The sequence below is a fragment of the Gallus gallus genome, chromosome 2 (assembly GCF_016699485.2).
Source record: "Gallus gallus isolate bGalGal1 chromosome 2, bGalGal1.mat.broiler.GRCg7b, whole genome shotgun sequence".
Classification (NCBI taxonomy): domain Eukaryota; kingdom Metazoa; phylum Chordata; class Aves; order Galliformes; family Phasianidae; genus Gallus; species Gallus gallus.
In genome coordinates this window covers 141,537,704-141,562,805 of record NC_052533.1, presented here as the reverse complement: position 1 = coordinate 141,562,805, position 25,102 = coordinate 141,537,704, and the positions used below count along the sequence as shown (strand labels likewise).

The 25,102-nt window shown below is 36.9% G+C and overlaps 1 protein-coding gene across 4 annotated transcripts in view; it reads left to right on the top strand.

The window, feature by feature from the left end:
* ZFAT (zinc finger and AT-hook domain containing) overlaps positions 1-24,840 on the top strand; it is an 86,208-nt gene extending 61,368 nt beyond the window's left edge. For 3 of the 4 annotated variants that reach the window (XM_004940050.5, XM_040695411.2, XM_040695410.2), the window contains exons 13-16: positions 5,021-5,139; positions 6,545-6,671; positions 8,720-8,850; positions 23,564-24,840. In XM_004940050.5, coding sequence (XP_004940107.1) covers positions 5,021-5,139; positions 6,545-6,671; positions 8,720-8,850; positions 23,564-23,803 — 617 coding nt within the window. In that variant the 3' untranslated portion in view covers positions 23,804-24,840. Of the gene's footprint in view, positions 1-5,020; positions 5,140-6,544; positions 6,672-8,719; positions 8,851-23,563 lie in introns of those variants that run through there. The other variant, XR_005857249.2, reaches the window with a different exon arrangement.
* Positions 24,841-25,102: the final 262 nt, after the last annotated feature.

The window sequence follows — 25,102 nt, the reverse complement described above, 5'->3', positions numbered from 1 at the left end:
TAGTAGAGTGAAAATACCAGCACACGCATTTAGTTTCTACTCCTTTTTCTGGTGTTATGCTTGCCCTTCCCCTGTTTCTCTGCTTCCTAAGGTTGGTGATTCTCTCTGGTATTGGTGGTAGGGTGGGGGTTTCAGTAAGTTTTCAACATCTGGAATTATTTGCTGGGAGGAACATGATGTTAATCTTGATGGCTTTCTCTTCTTTTCCCCTTCTGTTTGAGGTCAGTGTTAACATGTTTATTTCTGCATGCTTATGCTTTCTTTTTAATTGGTCTGTAGCTCTAAATTACATCCAATTTTTACTGTCTATAGTTTAAATGGCAACAAAGTACAGTATTTAACACACGTGAAGGGCACCAGTGTTGTCCAGCTGCAGATCTTCATTTATTTTTCAGTAGTTTATCGCTAAGATCTTCATTACCAAGGTTGTGTCCCATTTCTTATCACTTGTTGTCCTCTATGCTGTATCTGTGTCTCCACATCAGAAGGATGTTGTACCAGGCCTGCATTTCTCTACTTTGTATCACTGTGCTGGGGTCCTAAGTATTCTGTTCCTTGTTATTGCCCTGTAAAACTATAGTTGTACTACACAAACAAAAATAAAACTGATTAGATTTAGACACCTGTCAATTAGGGAAATTGCCATCATAGACAGGTTAAGAGGACGTAACAAGAATATTGGGGGGTATCCAAAATTCAAGAGCTGTCAGAGGGAAAAGAAAAGCAGCTTGTATTAGTTTATTTTATCATGTTTATATAGTTAGCATTAAAAGTTCTGTTATGCACAGTCATTACTTTTTGTTGATAATTTTCAGCTGACGTCCTGTATTTCCTTCTGAAAAGATGGGCAGCACTATTTGTTTTATTTCTGCCATTTCTACTTTATACAGGCATCAATCACAGTGTAACTTATTCCTTGCAGTGCTCGAGTAACAGCAAAGCACTCACATGTACTGGTTGTCTGATTCCCATCAGTAGTTTTCCTTTTCTGCACTGGGCAGATGAATCAAAACAAACAATTGACTCTGCTGTCAGATACCTTTGTGAGTGTAAAATGTACTCAGAGGTTCACCAAACACAAACCTTATTCAGCTCTAGTGCCTAGTCTTGAAGATGGAAAAGCCTAATTAAATAAAAAATGGTTCTGAAACTATTTTAGTGTTTGATAGAGTTGGTTTTATTACTTCTTTTCCACTGAAGGAAGAAAAAAATTGTAAAGTTGAGAATGCAGGCGTCGTCAGAGAATTAAGACCTTGGAATGAGATTAAAGAGAATTAGCCTTTATGTTTTTCTCTGGTATACATGCTGTTCTCCCTGACTTTGCAACCTTCTTTCTCTCCCTTTCCTTACACATTACCTGTGCTACCACTAGCACTGTGCTTGCTTCCCAGTTGTTCAGCTGCCCTGTAGGGTAAAGGAACAGTGACAGGACTTCCAATTTGTGTAATAGCTACCAAGACTTTGCCTCATCTCTGATCTATCATAAAGAAAGCTATGCTAGTAGATGCAGTTTTCCCACATGCAACCTCCTATACCAGCTCCACTTCCTCCTGTGTAGCCCATTGTGGGGAGTATTACATGTGGACTCAAAAATGGGATAATGTAGATTTCTTGTCAGACTCTATGAAGATCATTTTTCTTTTTTCTTTTTTTTTTTTTTTTACCTCTCGGTGTCTTGGTATCTCACTAGGAAAAAAATGTTCCCTTTGGGAGACTGAGTTAATTAAAGTTTGCATTTGAAATTGCACGAGTGCTATTTAAGTTAATATTTTTTTTTTCCTGATTTTGGAATCAGAAGATCTTTGGGTCACAGCACAAACAGATCAGTGTGGACATATGATGCAGTATGACAAGATATGCCTTTCTGAGCAGCCTTGGTCAGCGGTTGCAACTTGCTGCCTCACTGGTCTCTATCAAGCTTCAATTTAGCATACTCATAGATCTGAAAGCTATTTTGGAAAATTATTCATATGTTCATATAAGAGAAAATGACTGCTCAGTCTTGATATTAAACATGTCCTTTGAAACTAAAGGACTGGAGACAAATATGAAAAGGCAAGAGAACCAGCAAATGAGTGGGTTTGGAAAAAAGAAAGGAGAGGGGAAATGAATAAAAATTAGCACCTAATAGAAGCCATGTATAAATATTCCTCTTTCTATATTCTGCTTGTTCCAAGTTACCTGATGAGCCCAGAGTGAATCATCACACATGTACTCATCTTTCCTTCTCCATTCTTGTCATTTGGTTTGTGACTACGTTGCAGATATTCCAAATATCTTAATGGTGAATACTTATATGCATGTAAACTGCTGGATTTCACTCTACATTCCTAGAAGTGCTCAGAGAATAGAAGAGGCAACAGGATTATGTATTGCTGGGAACAGCCAAGAGGGTTTCTCTTCTGAGTTTTTATTAGAAGACCCTGCCAACTCATTTGATAGTTTCTTTTTTTAGTTTGATTTGTTCTCTTGTGCTGAGCATGTCACTTTTTTTTAAATTTTCTATAAATTGCTTACATTTTTTTTACTGATTTTTCCCTGCCATCCATTGTTTTGCTTATGTATTTCTACACTCTCTGGAGTATGGGTTTTCTATTTATGTTCATGCAGCAACTTGCGCAGTACATTCAGGATGATCCATTTGTGGCCTTATGGTCTATTACACCACTGTCATCACTTTAGCAGACAGTAACAGTTGTCTTATGGAGGTGTTAGGTGGGTAAGTGAATTGTTTGGAGGGCACATGTCAGTGCCATAATTGGGGAAAAAATGTTAGACCTGTATAATATTTATGTGCATTGTTTTGTTGCAGAGATCAGTTTTGATATTAAAAGTAGAAAACATACGGCATTTACTGACTCTCTGCTGCCATTTTTTAAAGAATTGTGCAAAAGTTTTTTCAAAGCTTTGATATCAAATTACTGACCTAGACTTAAATATCATCACTTCTGTGCATTCATGGTTGATCTTTATTTAAAGTCTCAGTAACAGAAGTTGCACTTTAATTAATCTGGTGTATTGTTATAATGGTTTCCATAGCTAATGTAGGAAAGGCTTCTCTTACACAATATTTCTTTCTAATAATACAGATTACTGTGGAATTAATATTTGATTTGCTTTTCTCAAGCTGGTAATTTCTTTGTCCTCATCAGAGCCATGGTATTTTGCTTTTCTGAACTGCAGAGTTTTAAGCCCACTAATAGAGAAACCATTTCAGTTTTGTACTGAAACGGAGTATGAAGCATCTGCTATAATAGCAAAGTTTGGTGAGGATTTACACTAGACTGAGAGCAAAGAGTGGGAAATCATAGACGAATAGTAAGTGCCAGTGAGAGACTCTAGTGACTGAGAGTAGTTGCAATCTATTTTACCAAAACGGAGTTTATTTTCACCTGGTGGAATACCTTTTGGTAGATTTCCATGACTACAAAAATCACCTTATGCTTAAAAGTCTATGTGCAGTGAGAGCTTGGTTTATTGCCAGTTTATGAGAGTCTGTTTGAAGCGTTTGAACATGATGAGTAAGAGTCATCATTTGCCATCTGGTGGCATAGCTCCTAAAGCAATTAGATTTGTTAGAGTGAGTTCTGGTCACCTAATGCAACAAATTACTACATGTAGATTATTTCTGCTCTGATTTAGTCAATAGGGAAAAAACAAACAAACAAAACCCAACAAAAAACACTTATTTGCATAATTACAAGCAACTGGGATCTGACATTTGACCAAATGAATTTAATAAGAAAAAGAAGTAAAAACTGCTTAGTCTGAAATTGGCTGCTTATGATTTCATCATATTCAGTATTTTTTTTTACCCATTAAAAAGATGTTTACTCAGTAAACACTGTGCCAAATTCATGCCGTGTATTATTTTGTAGGTAGACAGGAAGCCTGTGTTTACACTTCTGTGTATGTTAACATCAACAACAGAAACCCTAAAAATATTAACTCTGCCTGGCTTGCTTTAATAAATGTTGTTTTGAACTTGGGAAAGCTAGAACAAGTGTCTTCAAAGACAAGTGTCTTAATAGGACAACAGGAAGCCAGTATTTAAACCTAAAGCTTGACAGAGCCCATTCCTGTAGGCTTTATTAATATACATACAGTTTATATTGGAAACTACAACAGTGTGCATCAGAGCAAGCATTAAAGTTTCTAAAGAACTCTACGATTTGAAATAAAAGAGTATTTACTGTGAATAAGTATTTAATGCACGTACTAGACTTAGTTTGTGCTGGGCCTATGGCAGAATATAAGTCACAGATCATAGAATCATAGAATGGTCTGGGTTGAAAAGGACCACAATGATCATTGAGTTTCAACCCCCCTGCTATGTGCAGGGTCGCCAACCACCAGACCAGCCTGCCCAGAGATACCCTTGGACTTCAAAGAAATGTCACTTGGAAACTAGAAATGGTCTCTTAGTGCTTGGGTTTCAACCAGAATCATGACTGTGAGCACAAGTTCTTGCCCAGTAAGTAAGTCGTTACTTACTTTGCAGTTTAAGTTCCCTTCGTTAAATTCTGGGTATCTCTCTTAACATTTAGCTCAGTAGGCTTAAAACCACAATTTTTTACTTGGACTTAATTACAGAACTGAAGTACTATCTCAAACTAATGCAGATAGTTGTATGTTCCTGTTCTTTGTAAGTGGGAGATTGATTCCCAAGGGAGAAAGATGGGAACAGCATTCCTGTACCTTTGCATCCATCATAGGGAAGCATGAAGGTGGGGAAGCAAGATTGCTATACCTTTCCAGATACATGAGTTGTTCCAGACTCCTTCTATTACCATCATCCAAAATTGTCTTTTAAGCATTGTAAGAGTTCATCTACTTTGTGAGGGCTTTTTTTTTTTTTTCCCATTTTTTCATACTATTTACTTTACAAAAGCAAAGATTTTTAAATTAAGTAAGTTTTAAATCTTAGCAGAGGTGAGGCTAAATGAAATGAGGTGTTTAATTCCTTGAAAAATACTTAATAGAAAAATAACTAGAAGTATTTATTTTTGTCTCCTTACAGGTGGTATTAAGTGTCCTGTTTGCAGCTTTGTATATGGTACAAAATGGGAATTCAACAGACACCTTAAGAACAAGCATGGAATGAAGCTTGTAGAACACGATGGGGAAGCAAAGTGGGAGGTAAAGCAAAGTTTTCATGGATTTGGCCCTACGATTTCAGGAAGTTATGGAGAGAAAGTTAAGGATAAAAAGTATTCAAAAGTGTGTTCTCAACTCTATATAAGAACAGGAGGTCATGTGATCTCTCATCACCATTTTCAATGCACACACTCTTGTGGCTATTAATATTGACTGCTTGCATGACTAGTAACTGGATTAATAATGTACTAAGTGGTTATTTTTGTATAGAGAGGGCTCTAGTCCTCTGCTGCAGAAAGAATGAAAGTTTTAGCAAAAATACGTGGAACTAAAAAAAATATATACAAAAAAATATACATACAAAATATTCACTGATGTTAACTTGAAGGTGCCCAAAGATGTGAGGTTATATTGAACCAATGAAAGAAGCTTATGGCTTGGTCCAGACAATGTTTAAATACAGAAAACTGAAATTATATGTTAATCAGCTAAATGTGGTACTATTATTGAAGAGTAAGTCTTCCACTATTTAGTGTTGTATTCAAAGTATATAGGAGTCACAGCATCAATGATTAGGATCAAAGCTTAAAAAAATTTAACTTACGTCTAAGAAGCCAAGTGAGGAAAAAAAAAAAACGAAGTCAAAACACCCCCTGGATTTTCTCAGTGGGTGGGGTAGTGCAGATGCCTTAAGCAGCTGTAACTTCTTAATCTTTTCTCTGCTGTAACATGGGAAGTGATTTGTTTTAAAATGAAGACTGTTACTTTAATGAAAAAAAATAAAATTAATGTAGATGTAGAGGCTATGGCAAAACCACAGAACCATCCAGTCACTTATATTAAAAAATCACAGTTAGCAAGCTGTTTCCACTGCCTGATTAGTTCATTGATGGTGTCCAGTGATAGGAAAAAAACAAAAGTCAGTTGCAGTAGGCGAGACAGTTTCAGATCCTGCTGGATTTCAGGCAGTCCAGCCCTAAGCATCAGTCTGATGCCTGATTTAGAAGTCTGTCCTGCAGTTCATGTTCAGCAGTATGCATGGATAGAGCGTAAAATCCTCAAAAACTATCACAGTAGGTTCTGTGTAGACAGTTATTCAAAGGAGAAAGGGCATGTATTTTAAAATGTAGTCCTTTGAAGTATTATTTCCATATGGATTTCACAAACCATACTGTATCCACCCTCCTTGATGAAAACATGAAAAAGAGGACACCCAGAATTCAAGGAAATCTCTGTCACTGGAACAACAGTGAAGGAAAAAGTCCCATCAGAGCAAAAGTACATGTTAACAGCCTCTTTTGAAAATCATAGTTGTGGGAAAGATAATTTCTATAACTCTTGTTTATTGTCCAGAACTCATTATTTTAAACTCATAACTTTGATTGTTCTCTAATTTGCTTAAATGAGAGGGAGATTATCCATGCATTGGCTGGGTTTTGTTTTCAAGTTAACTGCTGAAGTTTCTGAAGAAGCGTCTACTCAGTATGTCCATATCACAGAGGCTGGAGAAGATGATCAGGGTACTCAGGCTGCTGTAGCTGCATTACAGAACCTTAGATACACGTCTGAAAATGGTAAGTTACCTTTCTGGGAGTTGGAACACCAAATATGTATTTTTTCTCATAAATATCTAATTATTTTCAGTATACTGGGCAATATATGATCACTGTGAAACAATTAAAAATGCTGAAATTTGTCATCCAGAACTTCTTGGTAGTTTATATTTTTTTCTTGGAGGGTAGATAATAAGTGACCATTCATAATGAATTTCTGTGTCCTTAAGTCATTAATACTTACCACGCTCTACTTTACATTTTATTATTAGATGTGTGGAATTTCATGCCTGTATTATTCAATATATTGTGAACTCAGCTGCCTTGGCAAAGCAGATGGTGTGTATCAAATGGCAGTTCTCTAGCTATCATTTTTCTTCCTGCTTAAATCAGCCATCCTGCAGAACTGACGCAGTGGAATACTTCATTTACCATATTCCTGAAGCAGTACAACCAAACTTAATTCTGATGGTACAGAAAGCAGAATGAACTATTCAGTATCACATTGGACCAGAAAAAGAGAAATTAGATGAGAGTGATAAGTCAGAAGCAATAACAACTGTAAGAAGAAACTCTCAGGTCTAAGAGAGTGTTAAAACAGAGACTAGAATCAGTGTTTATATATTCTGAATTTGTGTGTGTAAATAAATGCAGTGGCTGCCAGAAGAGAGCATTTTACCATTGCTATGAACTGTATGGTTCATAATACAGATAGTTTCACAAGCTCTCTTTTTTTTTTTTTTGGCATCTCCAAGCATGTCACAGTTCCATTATGTAACTGGCACTTTCTGTATATTATTTTACTTTAATAAGTGGGAATTCAGAATGAGTAAAAATATCTTGAGAAAATTTCTTAAGCTATAATATATTTAAATTAAAGTAAGCATGATCATGAAATATGCTGTATATAACAGTTTTGATTTTAAGCATGAGGCAGTAATTTTCAAAGTAGAACGATTTACTTTAATCATCTAACTTTTCCCTCTAGGTATAAAACCTAGTAGTTTATACCAGTTATGTAACTGAAGGCAGCTATGTAGGAAAAAATTAAAGCAAGAAAACATTTTTCAGTTCTCGGATAAAATTGCATTTCATTTGGATAACAAAATATAACTACTTAGTTTGAAATTAAATGATCTGAGCTAGATTCCCACCACAGTATCAGTTTGTAAAGGCTGGGGGTTAAGACTTGAGCTTTATTCCATTGACTCATTCCTTTGGGCTTCTTTCCTAGCTCCAGCAGTGATTTCAGCAAATTAAAGCAGCTTTATCATGACCTTGAGAGTTTTCCTCCCTTTCTGACATCCATCATGCTGCTGCTAATCATATGGGCATGGCAGACTACAGGAGGGGGATTTCTGTTCCTGCATGTCACAAAACATTCTTCAGCAGCTATCTTTTTTACATTTCAGGAGGAGTGAAAGTATATAACTTTTTTTGTAAACTTGCCTTTCCTTTAGTAGAATTGAACACATAAAGGTAATTTAAAAATGTGACAAACATGTTGTGATCCCATACTTACAATGTAATAGGCATTGTTTCTCTCAAGAAATTAACTTTTTCATTTCAGCACATTAGTGATAATGTGTTTTAGGTTGAGAGGTGTTGCAGACATTCAGACAGATGATAAACACAGGTATCTTATATACCAAACAGCTGTCTTGGTTATAGGTATAGAGTTCAGATTCTATTTAATATGAATGTCTGGCAAATACACATTTGGATTTGTATAGTCTTGCAGCTGCCTAATATACAGTTACTGCTGTTAGTTTTATCTATTGTTTGTTTAGTCAATGTATTCTTTTTGATCTCTTTAAAATAGTCATAAAAATGAGCAGTGTGGTTTCACTTGCTGATACACGCATTCCTCAGGCAAATTTATTTTGTGAATACTTTCATCCTGTAGATCTGTTATTAAAGTGTCATGCTAGTGAGCTGTTTGAATTTACAGACAGCACTATGTATCAAGGTTAAAGCATGAGGGGAAAGAGTGTCTCTGGCAGTTAGGTTCACATACCCTTAGGCCTGTTTTACTGTAATGATCTTATACTTACTGTCTTTCTGATAAGGTGAAAGACTTGATCCAACAGCTGTAAACATTCTACAGCAAATCATTGAGTTAGGATCGGAAACCCATGATGCCACTGCAGTTGCTTCAGTAGTTACCATGGCACCTGGAACTGTGACAGTAGTAAAGCAGGTAAGAGCTCTTCTCCAGAACAGCTATGTTTTATTTTGGTATATTTCTTGTGAAATCGGTGGTGTTCTATAAGGCCTAAACTGTGAATGACTTTGTAAGACACATACAGAATTTGTCCTAAGGTAATTTTGTCCCTGTGTTGTGTGTGCATATGTGTGGAATCATAGAATTGCTCAGATTGGAAAAGACCTTAAAGATCATCAAGTCCAACCACAACCTAACCATACTACCCTAACTCTAACAACCCTCCGCTAAATCACATCCCTGAGCACCACATCCAAACGGTATTTAAACACACTCAGGGATGGTGACTCAAGCACCTCCCTGGGGAGCCTATTCCAGTGCTTAACAATCCCTTCAGTAAAGAAGTTTTTCCTGATATCCAAACTAAACTTCCTGGTGCAACTTGAGGCCATTTCCCCTCGTCCTGTCACTAGTGAGAACAGAGCAGTCCTGCTCTTGCTGCAAGTACCTTTCAGATTTTGTAAGAGAGCAATAAGGTCTCCCCTCAGCCTCCCTTTCCCCAGACTAAACAGCTCAAGTTCCATCCCAACCCCAGTTTATATGCACACACACACACGTTTATACATAAATACACTCATGTATTTATATAAAATACATTGCCATCAGTATAAATAAATACGCAAAATATGAGTGGATAAATATATATAGAAACATGTGAGAGTGAGAAAATACAGCATTTTCAGGCTTCTTGAAATAATATACCTCCATTGTGAGTGGATGTGTAGTCCCACTGTCATCTAAAAGATTCAGGAGTTCCTTGGTGCTGCATTATTTCCAAAACAGAAGAACATGAAAAGTTTGTATACACCTGTGCATGTTCTGCAACCATTATACTGTTTGACCATAACCATGGATGAGTGACCATCATTTGTCCTTTCCAGTGCTGTCCTGTAGCTAAAGTTAGAGCGATATGCAGGGTCTTAAAGTCACGTGCCACAAGAATAAAGAAGACGTGTGCCCAGTCTGAGTTCATACTGCCTTTCTTAATGAGGGATGCAACACAACTCATTTGCAGGCATGTAACAGCTCAGAGAAGAGTATTACTGATGCTCCTTAACAGCAGTTGCTTCTGTGAGACAGAAGTCAGTATGACCACTCACATCAGGGAAAAACAAAGAAAAAAGTGAATTGTAGTTGGTTGAGAAGATAGGCAGTTGGTTTGGTGGTAACAGGGAAATTTTGCAAGACCAGAAGATAAATGTCTGTATTCTGAAGAGCATGAATAAGATGACTTGTTAATTTCAGGCTTTTGTAAGGATTCTGTATATGGGAAAAATGCTGGATTCAACTGGTAAAGAATTAAAAGACAGAATTTGTAGTAGGTAATGTAGTTCCTTTTAAAATGAGACAAACCTTATAAGATACTGGTAGAAGAAATGTTAGTATACGTGTATATTTCTTGACGTTTAGTCCTGCACAGGTTTTGCTAGGAATATTTGCATATGTATATTATTGCATTTTAGAAATTAAGAATGATAAGATACACAAAATTGTCACATAAACTTGAGCTGGGTACTGAGTATGAACATCAGGCCTTTTGCTTCCTCAGTTTTTCTATCTCACAGATGTCTAGTAATTTCGATGCTGAGACTTTGTTCCTCCCCATTATGTTCTCCGTGCTGTGCTTATTCTTCCTGTTTCATCATACTTCTTTGATTTATCCCTTTTTCTGTTCTGTCCAATTTCATTCCTCAGGGTGTCTGCACCCGAGGTAGTTGGTAGGCCAGGGAAGGAGAATACATGAGAAGGCTTAAATTCCTGAAGAGTTCAAGGAGTTCCTTTTATTTAAATGAACCCAAAGTGTTGTTATTGTGGTTGCCTGAACTAACTTGAGGTTTTAGTATTGTGGATATTAAATTCATAAGAATTCTCTAGACGTGTATAGTCTGTGAAGACAGTATTAAGATAATAGCCACCCAGATGTAAGGGAAACAAGGCAGAGTTTCAAGAAAAAAGCATTTCCATGTTTATTTTATTTATTTTTATTTTTTAGTTAGCAGGTATTTTCATTAGAAACCATGTAAAAATTTGGGGGTATTTTTTTTTTAATTAGGAAAAACAGATCCAGGTTTGTAAATTAAATTCTGTCATTAAAAAGGAGAGACATTACAGTCATCTATACATGCAAATTTAGAAGCGACTTTAACTGTACTCAGTGCCACCATGTATACTGTGCTGTATTTCTGACCTATTTAAAAGGTTAAATGCAGTACTATCCACTACCAAATACTGTGCTCTCCTTAGAAGTGTGTATTTTGAGGCCCTTCTACCAGAAACCTAGGAGAAAACAGTGCCCAGATAAGTGGCAGCTGTGAGGAAGAAACTATGTATGTGAAACTAGAAAAAAATGGTGACACCAAGCTCTGTGGTGTGATCAACACTCCCAAGGGATGGGATGCCATCCAGGGAGATCTAGTCAGGCTGAGCAGTGGGCCCAGGAGAACCTCATGAGGTTCAACAAAGCCAAGTGCAAGGTCTTGCAGCTGGGTCATGGCAACCCCCACTACCAATACAAGCTGGAGGATGCACAGTCCCGTTGAAAAGGAATTGAGGGTACTGGTGAATGGTGTTCTGGACATGAGCCAGCAGAGAAAGGCAACCATATCCTGGGCTGCATTAAAAGAAGACACGTCAGTAGGGTGAGGGAGGTGATCCTGCCCCTCTACTCTGCGCTGGAGAGGCCTCACCTGGAGTATTGTGTCCAGATGTGAAGTCCTCAGTACAGGAGAGATATGGACCTGTTGGAGTGTGTCCAGAGAAGGGCCACAAAAATGATCTGAGGAATGGGACATCTCTCCTCCGAGTCCAGGCTGAGAGAGCTGGGCTATTCAGCCTGGAGAAAGCTCCGAGGAGACCTGAGAGTAGCCTCGCAGTATCTAAATGAGGGCTATAAGAAAGTAGAGGACAGACTCTTTAGCAGGGTCTGTTGTGATGGGACAAGGAGAAATGGTTTTAAAGTAAAAGAGGAAAGATTTAGACTGTATATGGGAAAGAAATTTTTTACAATAAAGGTGGTGAGGAACTGGAACAGGTTGCCCAGAAATGTGGTTAATGCTCCATCCCTGGAGACATTCGAGATCTGGCTGAATGGAGCACTGAACAACCTGATTGAGCTGTAGGTGTCCCTGTTCATTGCAGAGGAGTTGAACCAGATGCCCTTTAAGGGTTCGTTCCAACTGAAAGATTCTATGATTCTATGAAAATTCATAATTTAAAACATTCAGTGACTCTTCCGAGTATTGAATCTGATCAATTTCTCATTCATCTTAAAATCTATCCTCTTTCTTGTTAGGGCATCTGAACTTGCTGATAGCATTTTGTAAGTGTTCATATTGCAAATTAATTCTGTCTGTCACTTTTTAATCCATAGTTCTAGCCTTTGAGTTTACAAGCTGTTAAGAACTGATCACTGCTTTTCCCTTGCTTTATATATATCAACAACTTCCAGTGGTCTAATGTCAAAGTAGCATAAGCTCCACTCATTCCTACATCAAATATTGAATTCTCAGAGCACAGAATCTTCGCTGGTTTTCTTTTCTGTTCCTGCTGTTAGAGTGCTGTTGATAAAATGCCTTTTTCCCCTGATTTTGAAGTTGCAGAGAAACAAAACTAGTGTAGAACTGTAGTACTTCTCAAGTTGAGTGATCTTGTGCTACCTCTGCTAGCAGTGAATTTTTCTAATATCTTAGATTGGATTGGCTTCCTCATTACCTTGGGTGGTGTAGAACAAATGAAGGCAATGGCAGAGCCTTTATTTGAGAAATAGGCACTCAAGGAAGAGTTATCAAAGAGGAATTGACTCCCCCCTCTCGGTAACAGTGTGTAGAGAGAGACGAGCTGAGGAATGTGACCCTCCCCCGTTCGTACCGTCGCGCTGCCGGAGAGAAGGGCAGGGGCAAAGAGGGGGACCCATGCAGACTCAGACTGCACAGGAAGTATTGCAGAGACAGAAGGGGTGGCTCCAGACCACCCCCCCAGTTCCAGGCACCCACATGCTCACATACTCACCCATTGGTTCAGACTGTGACCCTGGAATTCCACTACAGGTGGGCTCTGTGGAAGTAGAGCAAAGAACAAAGGAGATCTGTAGAGGTGTTTGTTTTTTATTAATGATTTTTTTCCCTCTTTTAATTTCATACTTCTGATGCTTTATCAAATCTGTTTGACCTATGACACTTCTCTGTTTATTGTTTTCAGTTCTTCCCAGCAGAGAATTGCTTCAGAATTACAGCCACACCCATTTTAGCATGCGGGGAAAAGTCTTTAAACATTATTAACATGATTGTAATCCTCTCCTATTTGGAACTGACAGCATTTCTTTTTTTCTTTAATACTGCACTGCTTTCTATGGGATATCACTCATTTGTACCTGCTACTTTGTCAGGTTTTAATTATGCTGAGTTCCTAATTGTTAACCTTGAGGTGATCGTAAGACATGTTCGTATTTCACTTCCCCACTGGAAAATTTATTCCGCACTCTATTCTGTGACCTTCAGCTTCTCTTGTGAATTGTGAGACAAAAAATTCATTCAGGGTGTCAGCAATATATCAGCATCATCTGTCACTGAATTTCCGTTCTTGTTCTTCAGTGGCCTCTCCAAGTCCTTGCTTAGCAGCTCGGTTTCATTTTTTTTTTCTTAACAACATTTATTGTTCCGATTTTTATGCTGTTATGTTTCCTTTCTTATGAAGAGCATACATAACCCAGTTTTTCATCAGTTCTCACCGTCATCTCATTTTTTGGCTGGCCTGGCAATTGCTTTCATATTTCTATGTTTGTACCTAAAAATTTCTTCTAAGTGCTAAATGAGTAGGACATTTTAAACATTTTTGTGTTTTTTTTTTCCCTTCTGTGAATGTTACACTACATTATTGCTATCTTTTTCTTCCTTTTCCTCCCTGGAACTTTCTGCAGCATCTGTATTCCTCTTTACTATTACTTGTAAATGCGCCTTTGGCACTTCGTCCCTGAAATTGTGTTAATCCAGATAGTACCCATTGATAGGGCAGCCATCTTCATCCCTTAGTACTTCCCAAACTGCGTGTTCACATGTCTTCTCTGTGCAGTACTTGTAGTGTTTCATGTTAATGCAAGACTTTTGCCTGAAAAAACAAGCTTTGTCTAAGTCCTTCTCAGTACACTGCTATGTGTCACGTATATAGCTAGCTCTGTCTGGTATCTTCGTCTTAAATTATTTTGCATTAATTCACAAGCAGAAAGATTACAGTTTACAGTGTTCTATTACATTATTTCTCTGAGTTTTGTGTTCGTATTGCTTATATATTAAATCGTGAGTACAAATTATTATGCAGCTGTACTCAAGATCAGATTTTCTATTCAGAGCTCCCACCTCATGTATTGAGTGCAGAGAAGAAAAAAATAATTCAATTTTGACTATGGAAACTTTTATATTTGTTGTTCATAGGAATGATTTTATAGAAGAAAATCATTTCACAGCATAACAATAACAAATCCCAGACTGAATCATTATTCATAATGTGACTTTAAACTAAAAAAACGTAAATAAGTCCTATCTAGCTTGGGTAATGATTGGGAAATGGAAGTTGATGTTAGCTCTGATAGTGCTATATATGTGAGTCCTTTCAAAGGTTCTATCTAGAACCTGAAATGTCTTCAGCTCATTCTTGCCTGAGAGCCAGTATATTAAATTATTACCAAGATTAAACCTTTTTGGTGTCTAATTTGGGAGAAATTCTGTCATGTTGTCGTGATATGAGAACATACAGCTGATAAGGAAGGTAATGCCCACCAAATGCCTGAGAGAAAAGCAGGATCCGATTGTGAGGTTCTGCCATTATATTCTGAAATCAGCAAAAATCCACAGTGAGGCTTTGATCACAGCATGACACGAAAAGAACAGTCTTGTCAGTTTGAATCTATTTCAGTTACTAGTGATCAAGTCTGGATCACTACAGATAGTGATGGTATTTATGGCGTAACTTTTGAGATGTTTTGCACTACTTGAAGAAAAAGTAAGATGGAAAAAGGTGAAAGTGTGGAGTGGTACCTTTTGAAGAACTGTTAGGAAAGAGACTAATAAATGCTTCAACAAAATAAGAAATATCCATAGTGAATGGTAAAGATGGACAAGAAATTGGGCATTTCTGCAGAAACACAGAACATAGCAAGCAGTATCTGGCACTGTAAAGCAAGTCACTTTCCGTTCTGTGGATTTAACTCTCCGTGACTCATAACTGATGTCATTTTACCCTCATGCTATAGGGTGGAAACTAACATGTTTGTGTTTTTGTTTATTTTGCTAGCAGTCTGTTCAGTCCATAATTTATACAAGTAGACTGTATTTTTAGCTCACATGTTGACTATAGAGGCAGAATTAGAGGATGAGTAATCATGCCGGTATCACAGGCACACTTGATTAGCAGTGTCTGCAGATGTGTTTTCAAAACCTTTCAATTACAGACTGCCTTGAAGTATGACTACATCTTTCAGTTAGCTGCTACATCAAACAAGGATGCCAACTAATTCTGGAGGAGAAGATTGTTCCACGTTAAGCATTTGTTTGATATAAATACTGTGCTTTTTATGAAGAAACGCTTCCCTCACAAATGCATGCTGCTGTTACATTATTTTTTAGCAGAGAAGGACTCTGTCATCCTGTCCTCTATGTAAATGATTCTCTATAGTGATAAAATTCAAGGTATATTTTGTTGGTTTCACAGTACAAACGTTCTTGAATGTTTGTTTCCTGAATGATCCTGCCTTGATCACAGCATCAGCAGAGTTGTCCCTTTTTGGACTGTGTCCAGCATCTCCCTTATAGTTGTTGCTCTTCCATTTCCAGTGGTCATTAGCAGGAATGAGTAGTGGTAACTAGATACATTCTGTTTCAGTACATTTATTTTGTGTAAAGGCAGGGTGTATTATTTTTATAAAATCTCTTTGAAACCAAAGGTAGAAACCGTGTAGAATTCTTTATCCAAATTCAATTTTATATTTTTGCCTCAATTTAATGACCAGAGCAGTAGATTTTTGGATTTCTAGTTTCTGACAAACTTGTAGATCACTATACTGTAGTACTCAGTTAAGTTTGGTTGCATGTTATCTGTGTCTATTATGTTACCAATATCTCCTGTTTTTATGTAGATATTAGTAAACAAATGTGTTGTTAATTTGCTTGTCTTTAGACCTGAAACATGTTTTGAGTATTCTTACTAGCACAGAAGTTATTATCCTGATATAAGAAACTCATCAGCAGATGATTATGTAAAGCTTTAAATCTTGTCCTCAGCATTATTTTTCCTGTATGAGCAAGTTACTGAAATCCCTTTTTATTCAGAGCAAATCCTGCCTGCCTTGTACACAGAAAACTGCTAGAGCAGAGCAGCACTCTTTGTTCTCTCTAACAAAATCAAATCACTCCCCCCTCCAAAATCCAACTAACCAATTCCCAAAGTACTGTTCACCTCTTCAAATCCCTGTACTTTTTCTTAATTCTCCATAACAATATACCAGGGTGAGCACTGCAAACAGAATTTTTTTCTGCGGTCTTTCTTGTAGCACATTGGTATGTAAAAGATTTAGTTGAAAATTCATAGTTCACGTCCTAAGTAATACACAGCCATTTGACTCATAGGATCTTTTTCTTCGTTGATATTTGGCAAAACTATATGGGTCACTCTAGACAGTCTTCTCTTATCCTACGTAGAGATTGCATCTCTCCTCTGTTTTCCTGGGCTATAAAGCTATCACTTCAAGCTCCCTTTGAAGAAGATAATGAATATTATATTAATCACTAGTAGTTATTTTTATTATTATTTTTACTACTTTCTGACTTAGTGACCCATCTCTCATTACCTGTTAAGATTTTGATTTCTACCTTTGATCAGTCCATGAAGATTTAATTATTTGTCACTTTTTATAAATAATTTCTTAATGCCTTCTTCCATATTATGGCCAGGAAGGTCAGTGGAACCTTGGGGTGCATTAAAAGAACATGGCCAGCAGGTTGAGGGAGATTCTCTTCTCTCTGCCCTGGTGAGGCCACATCTAGAGTACTACGTCCAGTTCTGGGCTCCACCATTCACAAAATACAGGGAACTTCTTCAGAGAGTACAGTGGAGGGCCAAAAAGATGGTTAGAGGCCTGGAACATCTCTCTTATGAGGATAGGCTGAGAGACCTGGGACTGGTCAGTGTGGAGAAGAGAAGGCTGAGGGGGGATCTTATCAGTGCGCATAAATATTGAAAGGAGGGAAGTCAGGTGGATGTAGCCAGGCTCTTTTCAGTGGTGTCCAGCAATGGAGCAAAGGGCAGTGGCTACAAACTGGAACTCAGGAAGTTTCAGCTGAACATGACAAGGAATTTCTTTACTTTGAGAGTTGTTACAGAGCACTGGAACAGGCTGCGGAGAGAGGTTGTTGAGTCTTCGTCTCTATAGAGGTTCTAAACATACCTGGATGCTTTCCTTTGCAACATACTGTAGGAAACCTACATCAGCGGGTGGTTGGGCTGGATGACTTGCAGAGGTCTCTTCCAACCTCTACAATTCTGTGGCTGTCCTTAGTTACGTGGATTCTTAATGGAGAGCAATTTGTACCTCGTTGTCTTCAAAAGTACACCACCACCAGTTATCTGTGGTTAGGCTGTAGGTGTGTTGACGCTGCTGCCTGTTACATGAAGGTAGAATCATAGAATCACCAAGGTTGGAAAAGACCTCCGAGATCATCCAGTCCAATGGTCCACCTATCACCAATATTTTCCAGTAAACCATGCCACTCATTGCCACATCTATACATTTCTTGAACACCTTTAGGGTTGCTGACTCCACCACCTCCCTGGGCAGCTTGTTCCAGCACCTGACCACTCTTTCAGGGAAGTTTTTTCTAATGTCCAATCTGAGGGTACCACTGTCAAATGTATATTGTGCTCACCCATCTCCCTTTGTCTGCTTACTGTTTAGTGTTTTATGTTGAAATTGTAAGACCTTTGGACATGAAATGCTTCTTGCACTTAGAATACCTGATAGAGTTCAGATCCTGGTCCAAAGCATTATACTAATACTAACAATGAAGAGTAGCTATTGGCTCACTTTCTCTTTTTCTCCCATTCAGACAGAGTTGATCTTAGTACCTCTGCAGCTTGGAATTCAACTCTGTTCTTGAAAAGCACAGTAAAATGTTTTCAGCCTGGACTTCTAAATACCCTGATCTCAAGAGCATGTATATGAATTGTTTCACTAGCCAGACAGATCTTTATCAAGCTTAGGAAAACACTGGTTTTTCATGCATTTCACACTTTATTTTAGTTCCTTTCATCATTTCATTCTCTGATCTCTTCAGGCTCTGGTAAAATCCTACCATGGCAACAGCCACTTTTTTCAAAGTGACAGCAGAAGTAATGCATAGCAAGGATTACACATCAGCTTGCAGATGATCACAGAACAGAATTTTATAGCATAACACATCTTCAAAAATAAGCATCTAATAATATTACTGTGGCTGTCATGTCAACAACTACTGCATGTTACACCTCAGGAACACTCATATTTTAATCTGGCTCTGATTTGTACCTACTTGATCCTGGGTACACTGTTCATCCTGAAAATTTGTTAATTCATAGAGTTATATATGTGCTGATTATCAAGACTGATGTTCCTTTAGCACATGGAGCAATTTACTCTTTGACTCGGGGATGCCAGCAAATAAAAGTTTTATTTGGGGCAGTTGTCCCCATTTTCTTAGTTTCTGTGAAGTTCTTGTCATCTGCATAACGTATAGATAAAATCTCTTATCAACATCAGTGCCCTCTGTTAGAACTCTTGAAATTGTGGCAATGTTGCCTTACTTCTTCAGAGGCAAATCTGGTGATAAAGCATTCCAGCAGACAAGAGATGTTGCCAGTCACAGTCTCTTTGTCGGAATTTATTTGACCAGCCAATGGATAAAGCTTCTTAAAAATCTGCTTCACCAGTATGAAGATTTATTTGCCACTTTGCATTTTTAATTTTATGCAACTTGAGTCTTGTATATTGAATTTTCCTGTTATTCTGAAATGATGGTTCACCAGATTGTCTTTGTTTTGTAGCTCTCTATAGAGATTCATGTGAACAAATTACACTGCTTTTCTGTGCATCTGTGTGTTTTTCACACAATATGTCTGTGTATAAACTAGAACAGAGAGAGTTCAGATTATTCCAATGGCACCGAACAAAATGGTAGAGGCAGCCCAGCAGGCAGCGACGTAAGCTGGAGCATCACATATCCAGGTGCTATGTATGATCTAAGAATGCTTACATTCACTTTTTGTTTTCAGCATTCAGTTGTTAACTTGTACATTTACTTACTGTGGTTTCTTAGAATATAAATAGAGTGATCTGTAACATAGTGTAAGATTCTGAATTCTTGCAGTACCTGTGTAACTTTTCTTCTTCACAGTAACTTGAAAGGCAGAATTCAGTCTGAAATCAAGGCACAGATTCTGCAGAGGATTTTGAGTCAAGCCCAGCAAGGCTGTTTTAAACATGTGAATCTGGAGTTCCTGCTGACTGCAAAGAAAAATGTAGATATTCATTATTTCTATGAGCTATAGAATAAGAAAGCAGCTTTGGCAGCTTATATATTTCCTTTTTTTCCCCCTTTTTATAGAAAGGAAGAAGTATATTTTGGCATATTAATGGCTTGAGTTGATATATCTCAAAATATAAATTACTTGCTTTGTTTTACAGGAAGAAGTTCCTCAAGATGTATCAATTTTTTGTCATTTAGATAGTGCTCGGATATTTGCATTTAGAACTTGAGATAATTTAGAAATCTTGATCTTTTTATAAAGACATGAGGGCAGAGGACCTGTCAACTTCTGTGAGGAAACACTTTAAGCCAGTAAAGAATATTTATGCAGGTACTGAATTGGTTTAGTATACCAGCTGTGTGTGGCTTCAGATTCTTGCTGCCATTCTCTAGCGAAGTATGTGCAACCAGATGCTTTTCAGCTGGCTCTTGAACAGAAAAGAGGTCATGGATGCTACTCTTCAAAAGATTTCAGTTGCCAATAAAAATAACTGACTGTAGTAACTTCATTCATTCTTATGGCAGCTGTCCCACTGTTTCATCAGTTTGAGGGATGTAAATTAACATTTTGAGATTTTTCCCTGTGGAACAATCTAACAGGAACCAAGCAGAAGCATGTAAACATTGAACTGATTTGAAATGTAAATATCCAAAATGAAGTGATAATTTGTCAAACTAAAAGGATTACAGATAACTGTCCAAAAAAAGATACTGGAAGCTAGAAAAAACAGAAATAAGGACATTAGTCTTCTTTACCTTGCTTGACAAGGGCATAAATCCACATTGATAAAGGCAGATAGGAAGGTTAAATGAACTTTCTTTATTGGCCATTTTAATTTCAAAAGCATATAAAACTGAACAAGTATTAGATTGTTGTTATTTAATTGAATGAGATTCTGGTTTCATTTCATTTTCATGTCAATTGTGCTTGTTTGTCTTCCTTTGTTCATTATTTATGTACACTATGAACTATTTTTAAAATTATTTATGGGTTCTGATTTAGAGTGACTAAAGTGAGACCATGCAAGATCTTTTTCAGACTGTGTTGTGCATTCTTGCAGCTCTTAGCAAAACAGTGTAATTTTTGTGGCCTGAGGCATGTTGTCAGAGGATTATGTATAATGCGCTAATACCGGAGAAGTTACTGTGCATTACATAATTAAAAAGCCAACTTTTAGACACTTCGATCTGTACGTGTTTGAAGGACTCTATCTGTGAACTGACTGAAAAACAAGATGTGAGATTTTAATTGCCTGACATTTTTTAACTGCACCAACTCCATTGGTGATTAGACTTTTGTCCACCTGTTCTGATCTTTTTTAGTAGGTGTTGTGTGGAGCCTTCCATTTCAAGCAGAAGCCACCGCTGGAGCAGGTAGCCTCAGGAAAGAGAATGAAACAGTTAGAAAAAGGGAGTGCTGTCTGAATTCACAAAATTCCTAGTGTTTAAGCAGCAGTTAGAGTGGTTGTTTTTGTTAAAAAAAAGGTAGATAGGAGCATTGGGAGAAGAAAATTGTTGTTTCTTTTCATGGTTTAGCTTGTCGCTTTTGAACAGGAGCTCAAAAAGTAAAGGGTAATTTCTGGGATATCCATTTTTTGTGACACCACAAATTTGTTTTTCTGGAGGTGGTTGCAAATTTTCTTGTGTTGAGACAAAGCATTCTACATCACACAACTTTGTTAGATATGGAGCCTTAACACCAGCTGGAGCTGTTTAAAATAAATTGCAATTAAAAGGTTCGGGTGTGCTTGGTAAAAGATGCAGAACATGGAATGGACTTTATCCTTATCACATATCTTTATCCCTATAATCTGAATGCTATGCAATAAAGCCAGAGTCAGCATCAGTAGCTATGATTGTGCTGTTGAAGTAAGGTAAATGGCATTGGTAAGATTCTCTTCAGAAGTTTCATCTTTTACCAGTTAAGATCCACTTATATTTCATCAGTGTACCACAGACGTACTGACTCTTGGACCTCTGAATAACTTAACACCTGAACATACTTTTTATTGTTTGAGAAAAAGCTTTGTAAAGCTTGATGAACTGAGTGAAAGTTCAAAGTGATATGAAGTCCTCCGGGGTCTGTGTGTGTCTGAAATCTTCCTGATCTGTCAGATACTTAAAACATGGAAGGAAAAAAACTTCAGAAAAGCCAGTACACAAAAATGGGAATGGATGCTTAGAGAAGTGTAAAACAAACAAACAAAAACAATAATAAAAAATCTAGAAAAGAGAACCAAGAAATGATCATACAGAATTTCTCCTTACCAGTCTCTAAGGAGTCTGGCACATGCTTGAACACTTCACTGCTGCTGTTCCCACTCTCCTCCTAAGCAGCAATACTGAACTTCCATAGAATAGAGCCCATTGTTCTAAGAATACTGCTTAGAAATCAATGTAGGACAAAGGAGAAGAGGGGAACTTTTGAATCAGTTCCTAATTAAAAAAAAATAAAACGTTACAGATGTATGTGTATGTAATTCAGTGAACTCCACAAAGAGTGGAATCTGTCATACTTATTTTTTAAAATCTCTTATGACTTCAGTGCTGCCAGGAGCACAGCATACACTGCTTTGAGTTACAAGGGGTACACTGAAATCTAGTGAACTGACAATTATTGATCCTGTGTTCCCTTCTTATTACACTTTGTGTGATTGTTGGAAATGCCATCAAGTTTTGCTTTCTGCCAAGGTATGTAGGTGAACCACAGTTCTGAGTTTGTGCTCTGTTGTTGGTGATATATATATATAGTTTATGATTTATATATAAATTGGTGATTTATAGATCCATTTGATGATGTGAAAAAAGTATTTCTGTAGAGATTGCTCCTAGAGATTCAGTCAGCTACTTTCTTGCAGTGACAAATAAACATCATTTATCTCTGGAAGTTCATTTCATAAAGCATTTTCTAAGCCTAAGTGAAAAAGAAATAGGCCTTAGCAAAAACTACCCATTTTCCAAATAGGAAAGGAAGAGAAGATCTAATTAACTGCGTTTTGCAGATGCAAGTGGGTTGGCATTTATGCTCCAGCAAATAAAACAGCCCTCTTCAATGAGCAAGGGGACTGGTGTTATGCTGAAAACACCTAACAGATGCCTTTGTGTGTGTGAAAATTGCTATCCCATTCTGTCCCCAAAAGAATATTATAATTAGTATTTGTTAGAATTAATTTCCTCCTCATAACTTAGTCTTCTAATGTGTTGTTACTGGCCTGGAACACTATGCGTTGACAGGTTGCATGGATCTAGTGAAGAGCTAAGTTCTGATCTTGAATTCTACTGCGTCCTGTACTTTACAGTATAATTTACACATAGTTGAGTTCTTTTAAATTTGATACCGAAATCTGCTGCACATCTTTATTTTTTGGCAAAAATATAAAATGTTTATTAAAAACAATTTTCAGTTGCTTCTATCAGTATTCTGATGAATAACATAAAAATAACATAAAAATTGCTGCCTCACAAACAGGTGTTAGGGGTGCATTTCAGTAAAACTTAAATTTCACAGTTTTCTAATAAGTTAGTCCGTTATGTTTTGGTTACAATGACTGTTGTTAAAGTTTACAATGATTTATTTATTTATCTCTTTATTTATTTATTTATTTATACTTCAATGAGCAGCAATCTGTTGGGTAAAAAAAAAACGAAGTGAGAATTGATCTGTGGTCTGTTGGGTGGCAACACTGCCTGCCCATAACAGGGGAGTTGGGTCCAGATGATCTTTTAAGATCCCTTTCAACCCAAGCCATTCTGTGATGATTCTGTTATAATTGTACATGTCTTTTAATGTGGTTTTGGATGGATTCTCTTATCATTAATACTGGAGGAGCTGTTTGACTTTTGCTTTATTTAAATAAGAGCAATTTTGAGTTAATTACTGGTGAGAAATTAAAGCTGTTTCAAGAGACCTACGTTCCTGTAACTTCATTGCTCTCCATGCATGTAACTGAAATGATGGATTACTGCTTTCAATATTTTGTGTATCTAAACACCTACTAAAGGTAATAGCTACAAATTTTGTGTAAAACTGATATTTTCTTTCAAAAGTTTCTGATTTCTATGCTGGATTTGCATTAATTATCGCAATAGTGGTTATTTATTGGAAAAGTGAAACTTGTGTTAACACTTCAATTTCTTCCTAGGTAAAAGAAGAAGAGCAATCAGCAAATCACACTTTGATGATTCAGGAGACTCTGCAGCAGGCCTCAGTGGAGCTGTCTGAACAGCATCACCTGGTAGTCTCATCAGATGAAGTGGAGGGAATTGAGACAGTGACTGTCTACACACAGGGTGGAGAGGCTTCGGAATTCATTGTTTATGTTCAGGAAGCGATGCAGTCTGTAGAAGAACAAACTGTGGAACAATCTGTGCAGGAGCTCTAAAGAATGGTATTCAGATGAGATAGCTACTTGATTTGCCAAAGCCAAAACTTGTATTTCTCTTCCTAACACAACCAAAAACAAGCAAGCAGGCAGATTTTTTGTTAATTTGTGAGGTAAAACCTTTTTACTAGATATGGCTGGTTGGATTGTGTCAGTAACTTTCAGTATAGAATTACCTTGGACTTTCTTTTTCCTGAAAAAAGCTCCTATTATGAGGAAAAATTATTCTTCCCCATCTAAGATCTCATTTGATTCCTGTAAATCTCCAAAATATTGTTTGCTCAAAATGGTTTTTTACCACAATAAAAAAAAAAAAAAAAAGAAAATCCATCAAAGAAGCAGACTGTCTAGAACAGTCCTTCCATCCCACCTTATAGATACTAAGTTTGTGCTTGACTTCAATGGAGACAGGGTTTTTTGGTGTTTTTTGTTGTTGTTGTTGTTGTTGCTGTTGTTTTGTTTTTGTTTTTTAGGAAAAAATAGAAGGAATTCTTATTTCTGAATATATGCTTAGAATGTATTTGCAGGTTTGTGGACCTAACCTATTCAAAGATTCAAAATTTAGAAATATGCCACAGATGGATTTTAATTTGTATTTGTGAGTTGATTGTTTGGGAGATATTTAAAGCCATATATGATAATTCTAGATACCAATTATTTTTTAGATAATTGGATAATGATAACTCTTTCCATCCCACTAAGTAAGGAACTGTTCAGTACCAAATGGTGAAACCAAATGTTTGTCAACTCAATGAAATAGTCTTCTGTTTTTAAGAAAAAATAATATTCAAATTATTTGTAAATGCTATAAAATATGTTTGTTCATATGTTTTAAAAAGATGTTTGTAAATATGGCTGTGTGAAAGAACTTGTACAAAAAGTAAGTAAATAGTGACAAAAATTTAGTTATTCTTAATTATAAATGTATATAGTTCCAGATTTTCCTTTGTGAATTTGAATTGTTTCTGATTTGATATTTTTAAATTTGAGCTATAAAAGTTACTAATTAATAATAAAATTGTCATGTTTTCATTTGATGCACTACTTAAGTGTTGACTTCCTTTTCACAGCTAAGTAAAGAATGCTTTTTTTGTATGACTCTGGCAAATTATTTGTCCAGTTAGTAATTTCTAATCAGGGAAGTAGTGTAATGAGGCCTAGCAGGAATTATCTATGGAATTGAACTTACTTATGGGCATTCTGAGTGAAGAAGTAGAGAAAAGCTTTTAAGTACGTTCATGTAATGTATTGAGTTGGTTGTCTACCTCTTGTAAATCTGCTTTTTTACACGTCATACAA